The sequence below is a fragment of the Pseudophryne corroboree genome, chromosome 2 (assembly GCF_028390025.1).
Source record: "Pseudophryne corroboree isolate aPseCor3 chromosome 2, aPseCor3.hap2, whole genome shotgun sequence".
In the NCBI taxonomy this organism is placed as follows: Eukaryota; Metazoa; Chordata; class Amphibia; order Anura; family Myobatrachidae; genus Pseudophryne; species Pseudophryne corroboree.
In genome coordinates this window covers 753,593,696-753,610,882 of record NC_086445.1, presented here as the reverse complement: position 1 = coordinate 753,610,882, position 17,187 = coordinate 753,593,696, and the positions used below count along the sequence as shown (strand labels likewise).

The 17,187-nt window shown below is 42.0% G+C and overlaps 1 protein-coding gene across 5 annotated transcripts in view; it reads right to left on the bottom strand.

The window, feature by feature from the left end:
* Positions 1–2,155: 2,155 nt before the first annotated feature.
* The window catches only part of LOC135047335 (bile acid receptor-like), a 116,030-nt gene continuing 100,998 nt past the window's right edge, over positions 2,156–17,187 (bottom strand). For all 5 annotated transcript variants that reach the window (XM_063955441.1, XM_063955442.1, XM_063955445.1 and 2 more), the window contains 5 exons: positions 14,630–14,729; positions 13,618–13,746; positions 10,174–10,290; positions 2,700–2,813; positions 2,156–2,542 (listed from right to left, as the gene is read on the bottom strand). In XM_063955441.1, the coding sequence (XP_063811511.1) occupies positions 2,304–2,542; positions 2,700–2,813; positions 10,174–10,290; positions 13,618–13,746; positions 14,630–14,729 (699 nt within the window). In that variant the 3' untranslated portion in view covers positions 2,156–2,303. The remainder of the gene's footprint in view (positions 2,543–2,699; positions 2,814–10,173; positions 10,291–13,617; positions 13,747–14,629; positions 14,730–17,187) is intronic.

Genomic DNA, 17,187 nt, shown 5'->3' with positions numbered 1-17,187 from the left:
ATTTTAATATAATATTATGTACTCCTGGCTCCTGCTGTAACCTATAACTGGCACTGCAGTAGTGCTCCCCAGTCTCCCCCACAATTATAAGCTGTGTGAGCTGAGCAGTCAGACAGATATATAATATATATAGATGATGCAGCACACTGGCCTGAGCCTGAGCAGTGCACACAGATATGGTATGTGACTGACTGAGTCACTGTGTGTATCGCTTTTTTCAGGCAGTGAACGGATATATTAAATAAACTGCACTGTGTGTCTGGTGGTCACTCACTATATAATATATTATGTACTCCTGGCTCCTGCTATAACCTATAACTGGCACTGCAGTAGTGCTCCCCAGTCTCCCCCACAATTATAAGCTGTGTGAGCTGAGCAGTCAGACAGATATATATAATATTATATATAGATAATAGATGATGCAGCACACTGGCCTGAGCCTGAGCAGTGCACACAGATATGGTATGTGACTGAGTCACTGTGTGCTGTGTATCGCTTTTTTCAGGCAGAGAACGGATTATAAAGTAAACTGCACTGTCCTCACTAGTAAACTCTCTCCACTCAGTCTCTACACTTCTACAGTAACAGTACTCCTCCTAGTCAGCTCCAGTAAATCTCTCTCAGTCTCTTATAATCTAAATGGAGAGGACGCCAGCCACGTCCTCTTCCTATCAATCTCAATGCACGTGTGAAAATGGCGGCGACGCGCGGCTCCTTATATAGAATCCGAGTCTCGCGATAGAATCCGAGCCTCGCGAGAATCCGACAGCGTCATGATGACGTTCGGGCGCGCTCGGGTTAACCGAGCAAGGCGGGAATATCCGAGTCGCTCGGACCCGTGAAAAAAAACATGAAGTTCTGGCGGGTTCGGATTCAGAGAAACCGAACCCGCTCATCTCTAGTACAAACCATAAAAATAAAAGCTCACCTAATTGTGCAAACTGATATAAGTGTCCATTTATTTTCTTGGAAATGTAACTTGTTTACTTACTAAGATGGTTACCCAAGGTCTGGTTATGGTTAAACCTTTAATTTCAATAGACCATGTACAGATGTGTCTTCATACACCTATTGTAGTGTCTATTGGCCTAATTCAGATCTGATCGCAGCAGCAACATTTTTCCCTAATAGGCAAAACCATGTGCACTGCAGGTGGGGCAGATATAACATGTGCAGAGAGAGTTAGATTTGGGTGTGGTGTGTTCAAATTGACATCTAAATTGCAGTGGAAAAATAAAGCAGCCAGTATTTACCCTGCACAGAAACAAAATAACCCACCCAAATCTAACTCTCTCTGCACACTTTATATCTGCCACACCTGCAGTGCACATGGTTTTGCCCAACTGCTAACAAATTTGCTGCTGCGATCAAATCTGAATTACCCCCAAAGTCTACTAGAGACACTGGCCAACCACTTTAACTGCATAAGAAATAGGGGTCTATTCATGAAGCAGTGGAAAGAGTGGAGAAGTGAGCCTGTGGAGAAGTTGCCCGTTGCAACCGTTCAAATGCTTCGTACAATTGTGTAGTATGCCACTTATAAATTTTACTTCAATGCTGATTGGTCGCCATGGGCAACTTCTCCACTGGCTCACTTCTCCACTCTTTTCTCTGCTTCATGAATAGACCTGATAGTTTTCAACATGTACAAATTTGCAGATGTGGCACAATGGAAACTAGCATGAGAAAAAGCCATTGTCACTGCATCGGAGCCTATTTTACTCAAGTTCAGACTCAGTCACTCACAGATGTACAAATGCTGCACATCACAGTGATCAGTTCAAGCCAGGAATGCAGTTTTTTCACTCCCAGTTGTTTTATTTATGCAAATAATACGTAAGCGAGAAAGACGCCCAGCCCAGGACCTGGTGCATTAAGAGAAGCAACTTGACCAGCAATTTTTGAGGACGAATCTGTACTCTTCTCAGTCACTACTGTCAATGTGTTGTTTCCACTTTTTCTGTATGTTTTCATTCTCTTCTGTTTATAAATAACTATAGGCTATAAAATAATTAAAGATTACAAAAGTAATCTATTACTTTGCGGCTCATACTCTTCCTTGATAAATTACATTTTCTATTTTGTGAAATTAAACCAATCGAAAATCTTAGATTTAATTAATGAAAGTGTGTGGAAGATTTCTACTTAAGACAGCTGCAGTAACCAGTTAGATTTATTTTTTGAAATAATGTTTTTAAAAAATCTATTGGCATGAAAAACAATGTCCAACATCTTAAATGAGGCATTTACATAAATTAGAAACAGTAGGTATTTAGGCTGATGCTGTCTTCTCAGTTCTCAGCTCAGTGGAAGTCCCAGCCACCATAAAGCAATGAGGTAAGCTTGGTGTCTCTGGTTTTCCATGATATTAGCACTTCTGAGTGGTTGTGATTCAGGGTCCTTAGCTCTGTCAGCCGTCCAGTCAGTCGTGCAAAATGTTGTGGGTCTTCTGGATGGTAGAGTTTTGAATACGTGTGTAAAATTCCTAAAAGAGGCTCTTGCAGTTTTTCAACACAGTTCTTGTTCTTTAAAAACGGGCGGTCTGTAATTGTACAGATTTGAAAAAAATATATATTTTATTTCAGCGGTACAATGAAAAGTATAGTAACAATTAACATAGGAACAAGTTTCAAAATTTGCTACAAAATGATACTGATTTCTTCTTTTTAAGTAATTTTGATAATTGCTAATTTATGCACCTGAAAAGAACACGATAGTTGCAGAAAGTAAAGCATATTCTGTTTCTGTCACGTTAAGGGAGCCCATGCTTCTGTAGAAGTTGAAAAGTGGAATAATAAAATCTTCGGTAATATCTATAACAAAAACACAAAAAGTCACAATTATTAAGTATTGATAGAAAATCCTCCTAGGTTTAAACTGCACTTATGTAGAAATAGCAAGTCATGACCTTCAGAGACATATAGGGGTGGTCAGGTGTAAATCCTGTATATATAACAACTATTTTGGCTATATAATCAAAATCGTAAGAAAATATAGTGCATATTGCACCGTGTGTATAGTCCTTGTGATGCCGAAAAATAGACTGTGCAGGCAGCCCAACATTGACTATATCGGTGGGGCCGGGCTCCGGCCACATCGAATAGTCAATGTTGGGCGGTACAGCATATCGCACTGTGTGTACACGCCTTGATCAATGTGGGCTATGATAACAAGATATTTACTATAAGGATTATAAATTGACTACTACATACCATCCTTTTATGAAAGGGAATAAGAATATAACTGAACTCATAGCAGTAATTCATGCTGGAATTATCATATTTCCATTCATTATTAACACCATTTATTATTATTTTTATCACACAGTGTAAGAATTAGAATGTCTTTTAACAGACACACAAGGCATATTAAATACTATTTGCTATTACAGAATAAGGCAACTGTATCAGCTTAAGCTTTTAATAAAAGCTAAAGATTAGCATTTTGAAATGATTTAAGTTACACAAACGTAAGTTTGCCATAAACAGTTTTTTTCTTTATTTAGTTACTAGCTGGGATAACCGACATTGCCCGGACTGAAGACTGGGCCCTATAGTACACCTGCGGCCTTGATTGCTTTATATTGACCTCGCCTATAGGCAGTGATGTCACCAACCCGGCAATATGCCGGGTCGGCCTGCAAGTCTGAATGGGATCTCAAGATGGGTCACACCCGGGAAGCACCAGTGTACAAATTCCCGGTGCGACCCGGCTCTGTAAGTCTGCATGGGTTAAAAGTTCAAACCTAGGCAGAAACCTGATCCTGGTCAAATTACACCACCATGCCAAATATGGTGGAGCTAGGCATAAAACTCTGGCCGTGCATAAAGGGCAAACAGACAGACTTTCTGGCTTATTATATAGATGTAGTGTATGGCATTGGTTCTCAGACTATCTTGACTCTCTGCGGTCTGTAGTATCGACATTTTTGTTCACGGCAATAAGGAATAAAAGCTATTTTTATATGGATTTGACAGTAATGTGGTCATTTTGGACATTTAATTTCTCATCCCTTCTCACCCCCCATGCTGATGGGGGCTGAACTTGGACTTAAACGGCATCGGGAGTGTCACTTTTCATCTCCGTGAACCCGAAAACTATGGATTTTTACATGTCACCCCCACCACTAGGGATGCTAGTGGTATCTTATCCACACAGTACTTTTTTCCAGATTGTAAGTGATATATGTACCAAGTTTGGTGTAAATTGCTCCAGGCATTCCAGAGTTATGCTGGAACATACATATACTCATACACACATACATCCATTTTTATATATATATTCAGTATATAGATACAGTATTGTAGCTGAGGAGATTCCTTGATCACACAGCACGTATGCGCTCACACAATGCAGCAATCACTTCCAACTACCTTCTAAACAATGCTGCAGCTTTTGCAGGGCCGTCTTAACAGCAGTGTAGTCCCCTGGGCACAGCAATGCACTGGGCCCCCAACACATCCTCCAGCGGTAGGGGTGGGGGTGCTATCAGTGGCAGCTTTGATGTCCAGCTGGCGGTAGGGGTGTTCTATCTTTCGCTCAGCATGTAGGACCTGGAGCAGTAATTTCTGCTAATTACTGCTTTACTGCACAGATGGGGCTAAATTGTAGAAGGGGGCATTGGGCTGAATGAAGAAGCCCTAGTACATGACTTCCAGGGTGGTAGGGGGTGTTTATTATGTAGAGGAGGGGTGGATAGTGGAGTAGGCTTAATATTCATAATTTTCTGGTGGGAGGGCAGCTTGCTTGACTGCAGATATCTCATGTTCCTGAAAATATATTTCTTAGCTTTGAATGGGATAAAAAAAAATAGAGAGCCCCACCTTTCAGGAGGTTCTGGGGACTTTGGGATCAGATTTCAGGAGCCAGAGCAATTCACCAACGAAAATCTAAAACTGCATATTAGGCGTGTGGAGCTGGAGCAGGGACCAGCTGCTTGAAGGCTGATATCTCTGGTTATGGGCATAGTAGAGACAAGCTGCTAGTGTCCACCAAAAGGGGAGAGTTGCATCTTTTAGATTATACACTCAGAGAAACACTAAGTCAGACAGAACCCGAGATATCTGGCTGGAAAGAGCAATTAACAGTCTCGGATGGGGGCCACTGCTTTCAAGTCGGATATCTCCAGTTCCCCAAGGCCGATTTTCAAAAATCTAGTACCCCTGGAAAGAGGGGACCCTCAGCTATCAGCCTAGGGCCCTTATACTCCTGGGGCCCTTGGGCAAGAGCCCACTGAGCCCATACGAAAAGACGGCCCTGAGCTTTTGCAAATGTCCCCTTGATCATCATGTGTATAACTGTGGTTCTCCTGTTCTGTTTATCTCTACATGATTTCTTTACCTGACCAGATGCCTGTGGGTAAATTTACTAAGATCGGAGTTCTATTTAAGATGGGATGTTGCCTTTAGCAACCAGTCAGATTCCAGGTATTATGTTCTAGACAGTGCTAGATAAATAAGAAGTACAATCTGATTGGTTGCTATGGGCAACATCCCATCTTAAATAGAACTCCGTCTTAGTAAATTTACCCCCTGGTTTCTATTACAAGGTTATGCAGGGTTAGACTGGCCCACAGGGGTATAGGGAATACCACCGGTGGGCCCCACTGCCTGGGCCCCCCACCTCTTCCTATGGGGATCAGGTTACAGACTATATTCTTAAATTATGCATTATACAAACTTTATGTTACCTAATACTGCACAGGACTATGGTTTATTGTCTACAGTGCATTGCTGTTATTAATCTGCTACATTATCATGTATGCACTAAGAGTATTTACTAATATATTTATCAAAGGGACTAGCCCATGCATTCTCTAATGGTTAGGAAAACAAATATGGCAGCTGACCACACCCCCTCTGGAGACTGGCCATACCACTAAATATGAGCCCCTACCACTGTGTTCCCTCAGTGGGCCCTTGATGCCCCGGTCTAACACTGAGGTGATGCCCCATTCTGCTGTACAAGTACTACAGAACACCTAACTGAGTTGGTGCTGAACAGTGCAGAGAAAACACGGAGACAGAAAGGAAAATAAGAGAGAAAAAAGAAGGGAGGACAAAAAAGCAGTAAAAAGGAAAGAGAATACAGAGACTGGGGAGAGGAAGAGAGAGCTAAAGAAAGAGAGAGAGAGAGAGAGAGAGAAAGGGAGGGAAAGGAAAGACAGACAAGTGAATGGGGTGGAAAAAGAAACAAAAAAGCCTGTTGATGATTAACAGCTGTATTACTTACAACAAATTTGTTCAATTGCCATTGTGCTAAAATGTAGAGACATAGGCCCTCATTCCGAGTTGTTCGCTCGGTATTTTTCATCGCATCGCAGTGAGAATTCTCTTAGTGCGCATGCGTAATGTTCGCACTGCGCATGCGTCAAGTAACTTTACTAAGAAGAAAGTAATTTTACTCACGGCTTTTTCGTCGCTCCGGAGAACGCATTGTGATTGACAGGAAATGGGTGTTACTGGGCGGATGTACGGCGTTTTAGGGGCGTGTGGCAGGAAACGCTACCGTTTCCGGAAAAAACGCAGGCGTGTCTGGAGAAACGGTGGGAGTGCTTGGGCGAACGCTGGGTGTGTTTATGACGTCAGCCGGGACCGAAAAGCACTGAATTGATCGCACAGGCAGAGTAAGTCTGGAGTTACTCAGAAACTGCTAACTCGGTTTTGATCGCAATATTGCGAATACATCGGTCGCACATTTAAGATGTTTAGATTCACTCCCAGTAGGCGGCGGCTTAGCGTGTGTAACTCTGCTACATTCGCCTTGCGAGCGAACAACTCGGAATGAGGGCCATAACTAGACATTTTGATGCTCTGTGAATTAAAGAGAATTGGTGCCTCACGCCGCCCACCTCCAATACCAAAAACGGCTACAGGGCACTCAGGAAAATATAGAGGTGTGGCTTTATGGGGAAGGCGTGTGACCACAGAATAGTACCAATTAACATTACACCACACAGTAGTGTCTGTTACTTACATTATACTACACAACATACATTACGCCAGGTAGAGCCCCTTACACACCTTATGCCAGGTAGAGCCACTTACACACATTACGCAAGGTAGAGCCCTTTACACCCATAACGCCAGGTAGAGCCCCTTACACACATTACACCAGGTAAAGCCCCTTACACACATTACGCCAGGTAGAGCTCCTTACACACATTATTCCAGGTAGAGCCCCTTACACACATTATACCATGTAGAGCACCTTACACATACTGCACCAGGTAGAGCCCTTTACACACATTACGTCGGGTAGAATCCTTTACACACATTACACCAGGTAGAGCCCGCACCAATCTCTGTGAGGCTGTGACTGATGACACTGACTTGGGAAGGGTGGGGCTACAGTCACTGTCAGGTGCACATACAGTGTACTGCAGTGCAACACCTGTTGCTGCTGGGGGCTGGGCTGTCCGACCTGCCTGGCTGCTGCATGCTGAACCTGTCCATCTCCTGGGTCAGTTCTCTGCTCTCCCTACTGGCTCCTGCCCAAATGCTGCGGCTCCTCACAGCGCAGGGCACTGGAATCTCAGGAGGTGCTGGCTGCAGACAGAGCGTAAGCCGGGATGGGGCGGAGCATATGGGCAGCCAGCTGCAGCGTTGCCCGGCTATCTGCATGTATTTGTAGTGAGAGGAGCCGAGCTGGGCGCTCTTCACTGTGGGCAGCGCTGAAGCTAGCTAGCAGGTGATGGTGGGGTGTGGGTGGACAGACAATAGTGCGGCGCGACTATGCGGGTACTTCCAGAGGTTCGCTGCCCACACAGCATATGTGTTGTGTGCAAAGCACCTCCAGCACTACCCTAATTACGGCCCTGCTAAAATGTACCCAATACCATTATTACGTTATACCTGCAATGGTCCAGGTATACAGATTCAGACTTTCTGTTCTGTACTATATTCCATTTATCGAATGTGTGTAGTGGTGGGGGGGTTGGGGGGTGGACTGCACACTCTAATTATATGAGGTGTTACCATGATGAGACTTGTAGTGCCACACAGAAAAAAGTTATAAAATGGTGATGCACACTCTAAACACGAAGATAATCAGAACAATTATAATAAACTCTGCAATTTAACATGGAGTAAAATTGAGGTTCTTGGCATACTAAGCATAAACTACATAATGACGTAGGCACTATGAATGGTAAAGCTGGGCATACACTATACAATTATCTGGCAGATAATCTGTGGTTGGATTTGAACCTTAGGAATGTTAGAGACCCATCTGATTAGGTCACCTGGCCATGGTAGGTGGGCCCATATTTTTGGCTAAAATTATGCTAAGAATCTCAATTTTACTCCATGTTGAATTGCAGAGTTTATTATCTTTGTTCTGATTATCAGTTCTTAGTGTTTAGTGTGCGCCTGCATTTTTTATTTGTTCTGTGTGGCACTATATTGCATTTGACATTGTCACCATAAACTTTATACTAGAAACTCCCATTAAAACTTTTATTACATTTGAGATATTGGGGTTCTTTCTGACCCATTTGCTCGCTGCTTTTTATCACAGCCGAGCGAACGGGTACCCACTGCGCCTGCGCCGTAGTGTGACGGCGCATGCCAGACGGCCGAAGGCCGTAGCGGGGCTGCGATCGCCTCTGCCTGATTGACAGGCAGAGGCGGTCGCTGGGCGGGATGGAGCAGAACGGCGGCGTTTGGCCGACGTTTCGTGTGCGTGGTCCGGCCAATGCAGGCGTGGCCGGACCGTACAGGGAGTGGGCCGCAGCGGCTGCATGATGTCTTACGCAGCCACTTCGGGTCGGGGAGCGATGAGTAGCTCTTGGCCAGCATGCTAAAGGTGCGCTGGCCGGGAGCTACTCTGGAAGTGCAAAGGCATCGCCGCTGTGCGATGCCTTTGCACTTCTGCGCGGGGGGGGGGGGGGGCGGCACTGAAATGCGGGGCTGACTAGCCCTGTGCTGGGCGTCCCCCCGCATGTTAGCTACGATCATCTCGGAATGAGGGCCATTGTTTTGCACTCAAATGTCCTAATTCAGCCAAAGTCACAGGAATAGAATACACCTGCAATGCAGTTAAATCCACATGGAAATCACAGGGTTTTATCTATGATTCCCAATAAGTCTCTTCTTATATAATTAAAATATATAAAATAGAAGGTCATACTGTATGAGGCAGAAATTGTTAAGATTATATTTTCTCTTTTATAGAAATTCCTACTTTCTGAATTACTTAGAACTCTATGGGCTATATTCAATTAGCGTTGGATCCATTCCGACATGTATTTGTCGGAATGGATCCGACAACCCCTATTCAATCTCATCTCAATTCGACTTTTTCAAGTCGAATTGAGATGAGTGACCCAGAGGAGGAGATGGGGGGGGAGCCGCGGGGAGACCAGCGGGGACAGCCGGCAGCAGACGGAGGAGATCAGCGCTACAGTAGCGCTGTAGGAGGATGTCACACAGCCGACCGACCTCACGGCAGTGTCCACCCGGCTCCAGCAAGCGTGACCTCACTTGCGGGAGCCGGGTGGAAGCTGCCGTGAGCGACGCGGCTGTGTGACATCCTGCTGCAGCGCTACTGCTTCGCTGATCTCCCCTATATGCCCGTGGCTGCCCCCCGTCTCCCTGCGGCTCTCCCACCACTCCTCCTCTGGGTCCCACATCTCAGTCCAACATTTTTTTATGTTGGACTGAGATGGTCGAAAAGGGGGCCAACGACACTAGCATGTGGATCGGCAGCTATTCCGCCGATCCACGTGCTTTTCGACAAGTCGAATACCTCAACTTGTCGAAAATACTGAATAGGTTGGAACTTCCGACCTAAAAAAAAGTCAAAAACTGCAGTCTTTACAACAGACGGCAGCTTTCGACGTCAATTGAATATACCCCTAAATGTTATATATATTTACAGTGCTTGATATTCCAAAAATTTATCTGTAATAATATTCAATGTGGCCATAATTAAACTTCCCCTATTCATAGCCATCTGTATCTCAATCTAAAAACCAGAATGTCACCAAATTCTGTAGGGAGACTAATCAGAGCATTTGAAGAAGGATTTTGAGCAAAAAAAAACATTTAGTGCAAAAAGTCACCTACCTATATGGGGAATATATATAGTCACCTATATGGCACTCTACAATCATGGTCATCCTGTATGTGTAAGTATATAAACAGATTTAAAACACAAGAAAGGACACCAAACCTGTATTGAATGCTTGAACAGTTTGTCGAGGAGTAGTTTCTAGAGAATAGAGCGGGCATCTGTCAAAATCCTGAATGTGGTAATATTCGGCTGCATGGCTTTGGTATCTTGCAAGTCCTAGAAAATAAAATGACATTGTTATGTGTCACATGTTTCTTGAGTTTTGTAAATAAATGAAAAATACTTCTTCATCACTTGCTCATGTATTGCAAGATGCATAACTCAAACAGTATGGATTTGTGTTATACAATAAAGCAGGAAGCCTACTTTATTAAAACGTATGTATTGGCACTGTGCATGTCTTCATCCATTATACCTTTTGCCTGTGGTCAAAGTGAGCCCCATACTTCAAAGCATTCTGATTTTTCCTGTCCTCGAGAAGTCCAGAAAGGAGATATAGGTGACATAGGGGTCTATTTACTAAGCCTTGGAAAGAGGTAGAATGGACAGAGATAAAGTACCAGGCAATCAGCTCCTAACTGCCATGGTTGGTTGGTACTTTATCTCCGTCCCCCTAGTGTGCATGTTTGTGTGATAGGGAATGTATCTATGTCACCAAATTTCCAGTACATCTTAATGAGGCCATGGGAAGAAAATTCATGGCAAGAAAAAAAAAAGTTTAAAAAAATCACCACCAGGGGGTGACTTTGTACATGTAAACTATCAGATATGCAAATTATCTTTCACATATCATCCCTTTTATCACTATTTACAGTAAACAATATCCTCACAATCTTTTTCATTTTGTCTTAAATTCAAAATTACGTAAAATTTCCAAGAGCATGCTATACTGGTGAAATTGTTTTACCAAAATGCAAAGTCTGCACCAGCAGCTTTGCAGAAATTTAAGTTGCTAGGATTAGGAGCAAATAAAGAAAGGCGCAAAACTATGGTGCACTAAAAGGGGCAGATTTAGAATGTGCAGAGAGATTTATTCCTTTATTCCTATAAAGATACACTTCTCAGCACCATGCAATATTGAAGTCTGCATAATTATCACGGGTTGTTATATACAATTGGTACCGTTACAGTACCTGATATAATTAATAAGTTCGTTTTTGCATGAGTGAATAAAATACACTAAAATGACACTTAAGAAACAACACATCTGCTTTTGTTTTTAAATCTTTATTCACAATATTTTCTTACTTTTTCACATATTCCTTTTATTTTTAATACTTTGCTTGAAATTCCTAATAAATGGACCGTTTTAGTCCGACTAATAAAAATTGACTCATATATAACTGTACTTGCATGACATTTTGCCATTTGGCCATCACTTTATATTAAGCTAGGGGATTTATTAATCCAAAATAAAGATTGTATTTTAACATTATTAATTGGGTTGTGTGCAACCAAATTGTAGCTGGTCTCTTTTTCTTTCCCCTCTCTATGGGGATTAGGTCATATGCTTATGTTTTCTCCAGATGCTCTGTTTGCATCCCACTCTCAAAAAATATACTGATTTGTTAACTAGCAAAATATAGTCCTAGTGTAGACATTGTAGTGAATAGATTGTAAACTGGGGCAGGGACTGATTTGAATGACTGAAATATTTTTCTTAAAGTGATGCACAATATGTGTGCACTTAATAAATATCTGTTAAAATATAAATATGTGTTGCCTTGAGGAATAAAATTATGTTTATACATATTAAGTTTTTCTTAAAATATGAATGACAAATTACAATGCTGCTATTCAGTATTGAGGAGACATACTTTGTCAACTATCTCCTTCCCCCTTACAACTATTTTATTTTCACCTACGGTAGTGGGCCTGATGTAGACTTGGACCCATACAACAAGCAAAGAAATATGTGTATATTCACCTCGTAGAGTATACGGTTGGTTTTTACTAGTCATCATCATCATTGTCACTCATACCTCTTTCGCATCGCCAATGCCGATCCCACCCGGGAATTGGAAACGGGTCCTTCCCTGATGGGATCCGCCATTGGACCATAATAGCAGGCTTCCCGACCCAGCAATTTTGCCGGGTCGGTTGCCATAGCGGTGGGGGGTGGAGCTGGCAGCGGGGGCAGCGCTGGGAGATGAGCTCATCTCCGCGCCACCTCTCCCTATGTAGTGAAAGGGTCCCAGGTCGCATCGACCCAGGTACCTGTTCACGCTGCCACTGACCCGGTTTTCAACCTGGTAATAACACTGCTTTATTCCCGCGGTTGAATTACTGGGTCAGTCGACTCGGGCATTCGACCTTGGCCCTTTCACACTGACCCGCGTCGACCCGGCAATATGCCAGGTCGATACCGGGTTATTTGAGTGGTGTGAAAGGGGTATCCTACGTACCCTATAGTAGGTGCAAAAGATATGCATGGAGAAAGATGTAATTTTCCTTACATCCAACCCTGCATAGTCCACAGTTGTGTCAATATGCCCTCACTAAACATTACACTATGGTGTAGTTGCATCAAAGCTTGGATAGAGGTAAAGTGGAGAAAAAAAAAGTACCAACTAGCTTCTAACTGTCATTGTACAGGTTGTGCTAGAAAAATGACAGAAGCTGATTGGTCGGTACTTTATATCTCTCTAGTGTACCTCTCTTCAAGATTTAATAAATCTCCACATAATCTCTCTCCAATGTATCTCTCTCCAAAGTTTGATACATCTTCACCTACGACAAATACACAAATCATAGTAAACAGACACTCGTCAGCCTATTAATTTGTCTGCTTCACTTCTTGATGACAGGTGGACTGACATGAGTGTGTTTATTTAATTTAGTTTAAAAGTAGATTGATTAATTTTCCAACTTTGGGCCTGATTCAAATGTGGTTGCAGGGTGGTTACTGTACGCAAATTCGTGAATGTTTTCTTACTGCACATGCATATGATCAAATTGAATTGTTATAGCAGTCACAACAAAGTATTAGTAGCGGAGTGAGTGACAGGAAGACAGCGTTTGGAGGTGGTAATAGGGAGTGGTTAACCGAATGCAGGTGTGTTATGTTTTCTTGGCATCTATAAATTAGCAGTTGCGATCTTACTTGCTACTGAAGAGCTTCTGCACCCTGGGAGAGCAGCTCAGTCTGCATTCAGACTCTATAACATGTTCCGATTTGCGATGATGGTACCGTTTATATGCTGTTGGTCAGAAATGATGCGAGAGCATTGGGCAAGGTTAGATTCTGCCCATATTGGCATATAATCGCAATTGCGTATCGCAAAAGATAGCAACAGCAGAAGCAAGAACAACCACATCTGAATTAGGCTCTTTATGCATAAAAATAGCCAAGGAGGTGGTGGTGGTGGTGGTGTGGGGCGGGAAGGGGGGAGAGGGGAGTGATTTGGGGTGATTTGGTCCAATGAAGTGAAGAGTTATAATAGAATTAAACTGAAGTGTTGGTGAAACTCCTGAAGAGTTCCAAAAGCATCTGTCTAGAATCTCTGTATATATCTTCATAATATTTCTTACAGAGTAATTTACCATCATTTTCTGGCAATGAACATCCTGTTGCTTGTTGATTGTATATTTGTGCTGAACGCAAGAACATAGCTTCAACAGTGGATCCCTTGAGAAGAGCAATCTGGTCATCATGATCCAACATTTCAAATCCTGTAAAAAGAATATATACAATAACATCAGACAGTTTCTGAAAAAAAAATGTAATGCTGGTTTCTAGTTTTCAATTTGTATAGAATCATGATATTACAGTGTATAAGTGCTTATTTTTTTAAAAGGATACATGTTTATTTCCAGATACGTCCATTGTTGGAAAATAGTATAAAAGCAATCAGCCAGTAACATTGTACGTATCTATATATGATCACAGTACTTAGTGACTTTTAGTATCCTTATTGTATATTAGTATATCATGCTTTGTAATCTCTGACATACACTCATGATTTAACAAAATGTGAATAGTTTAAAGCAATAGAAAAACAATAAATTCTTGAAATTTGGTTTACTATTTGTCCTTTACAATTTAAATTATTTGGGGGGGAGGTATTCTATAAATGTCTTGAGTTGTAATTTCTTAACCCTAGAGAAAATTAAATGGGCACAATCAAGTACAGCTTTTAATAAGGATCATCCAGAGTCTTCACATATAGGGGCCTAGCGGACCCCTAATATTGAATGACCGATTACATAAAACTGGAGGGAATGAGCATTTATGCATGTGTAACGGCCATTTTTAGTAATAATGAATAGGCCCCCATAAACATTATAGAAAGCAGAAAATGGATTTAATCAATTTGTATGAACAACAGTTTCGTCTGTTTTCCAGTGTTTGAGAGCAAAATGGTTGATTGTCATTTGCTCTCATCCATTACCAGATTTTCATTTCAACCAGCCAGATCTGGCGGATATGTTAGATAATTGTACAGTGTATGCCTATTTTAAGATTTGAGCTTCAGAGATCTTGATTTGACTGTGACTATACTTGCAAGAGGCTATTAACAACGCAGGTTGAACAATCACAGTGGTAATCTGATACCTGGGAGTCTCTTCGTAAATTCCACCAGGGCTTGCACGTGCATTACAGCTGCTTCAGAGATATGGTAGAATATCTCTTCTGGATTTGCTGATTCTTCTAGCTAAGCAAAATTGGAAAAACATAGTTTGCATTCATTACTGAATTTTTTTTTACATTTACTTAAAACAAGCATAATTCTGTGAGGGAATTCAATTAGACCTGTTAATTTAATATGTGTGAAAAAGGGTGGTAGCCGCTGGCTTTAATGCCCAGGGCTATTCAGTTAGAGCCCCTTTTTTTTGCCTGTAAGATTAACTATTTTCGGGCATTAACACAGAGAATCCGGGATAAGTTCACAGACCTATGCATTAACGGGTTCACTGCATCCGAATACAGGCTTTAATCTGTTAATTGCATCCTTGGGCTGCCTATGGTGCTAATTGAATAGCAGCGGGGGAATCAATTAGCCTGCGGTAAATTACCACTGCTAATTGAATTCCCCACTATAACAGTACCGTTCATCATTTTTGGGGTAATTTGATAATTGGAAGCACTGTTATCTAAAAAATCTATTGACGAGATTTAATGTTACCAAAGATTTTTTGTTCTTTTTGCTATACTGATATAAAGATAATCAACTGATATACTAGGGTTTTCCAGCGAATGTGTCACCTGATGACAGGCCAGCAGAGCCGGCCCTAACCAATATGATGCCCTAGGCAAGATTTTGCTGGTGCCCCCTAGCACCACCGCTGGTTCTGCCTCTGACCTTGCACCTCTTTCCCAGCACCATCACCCCTCACCCATAGCAGTCCTTGTACCCCCTATATTTTAAATAGGAACAGTTCGCACATTTGACGCACAGCCCAAAAAGGGGCATCTTCTTGCTGGGAAGGGGCATGGCCACACAATAGTAACCCCAATTCCAATTACGCCACACAGTACTGCAACTTTATTCACATTTTATCTTGCGATAGTGTCCATAATTCATATTACATCCCACAGTAGTATCACTTTACCTTATAAACGTTACTCCTCACAGTAGAGCCCCTTACTCACATTACATCACACTGAATTGCTCCTTATTCACATTACACCACACCTTATTGCTCTTTATTCACATTAGACGACACAGTAGTGCCCTTTCTATATGCAACGCCACATAGTAGAGCACCTTATACACATAATGCCACACATTAGTAATGCATTTATACACAATTCCACACAGTAATGCCCCTTCCACATATGAGACACATTAATGTCCTTATAAACATAATGCATCTTACACATTATGACAACCTTTATTAATGCCCTTTTACACATAATGCCCCTTACACATATGCCACACATTATTAATGCCCTTATACACATAATGACACACATAGTGCCCCCTACACATTTGCTGCACATTATTAGTGCCCCTATACACATAATGACACACATACAGTAGTACCCTGTTACACATATGCCGCACATTATTAATGCCCTTATACACATAATGACACACATAGTGGCCCTTTACACATATGTTGCACATTATTAATGCATTTTTACATGACACACACAATGCTCCTTACACATATTCTGAACACTACTGCACAACCAACCCACTCACATGCACACAGCACTCACACTTCCACTAACACTGTGACCTCTGCCTCTGCTTGGATACAGATGTGTCCTCACAAATCTTGCATCAATGCTAACGTCGGGCACCTTTTTTTTTAATGAAAATGCATCTTATTTGCATTGCTATGTGGCTAGGATGCACAAGCAGCTTCTGCTGATTAAACTGATATGCAGCATGCCAATATACTGTGTGAGACTGTGGCTGCATCTGCATATGAAATGCTACATACAGAATATAGGCATGCCGCATATCATTTTAATCAGCAGAAGCTGATGATGCCCCTAGGCATATCAAATGCCCTAGGCAATTGCCTAGTTTGCCTATGCCTATGGCCGGCTCTGCAGGCCAGTATGAAATAACTGTATCATATTGTACTAGTTAGAAACATAGAAACATAGAATTTGACGACAGATAAGAACCACTTGGCCCATCTAGTCTGCCCCTTTTTTATTTTATTCTTTAGGCAATCTCAACCCTTTTTTAACCTTAATTCTTTGTAAGGATATTCATATGCATGTCCCAAGCATGTTTAAATTGCCCTACAGTCTTAGCCTCTACCACCTCTGATGGGAGGCTATTCCACTTATCCACTACCCTTTCTGTGAAGTAATTTTTCCTTAAATTTCCCCTGAACCTCCCCCCCTCCAGTCTCAATGTATGCCCTCGAGTTCTAATACTTCTTTTCCTTTGAAGAATGTTTCCCTCCTGAACTTTGTTAAGACCCTTGATATATTTGAAAGTTTCTATCATGTCCCCCCTTTCCCTTCTCTCCTCCAAACTATACATGTTAAGATCTTTTAGCCTTTCCGGGTAAGTTTTGTGATGTAGGCCATGCACCATTTTAGTTGCCCTTCTTTGTACACTCTCTAATGTATTTATATCCTTCTGGAGATAGGGTCTCCAGAACTGGACACAGTATTCCAGATGGGGCCGTACCAATGACCTATAC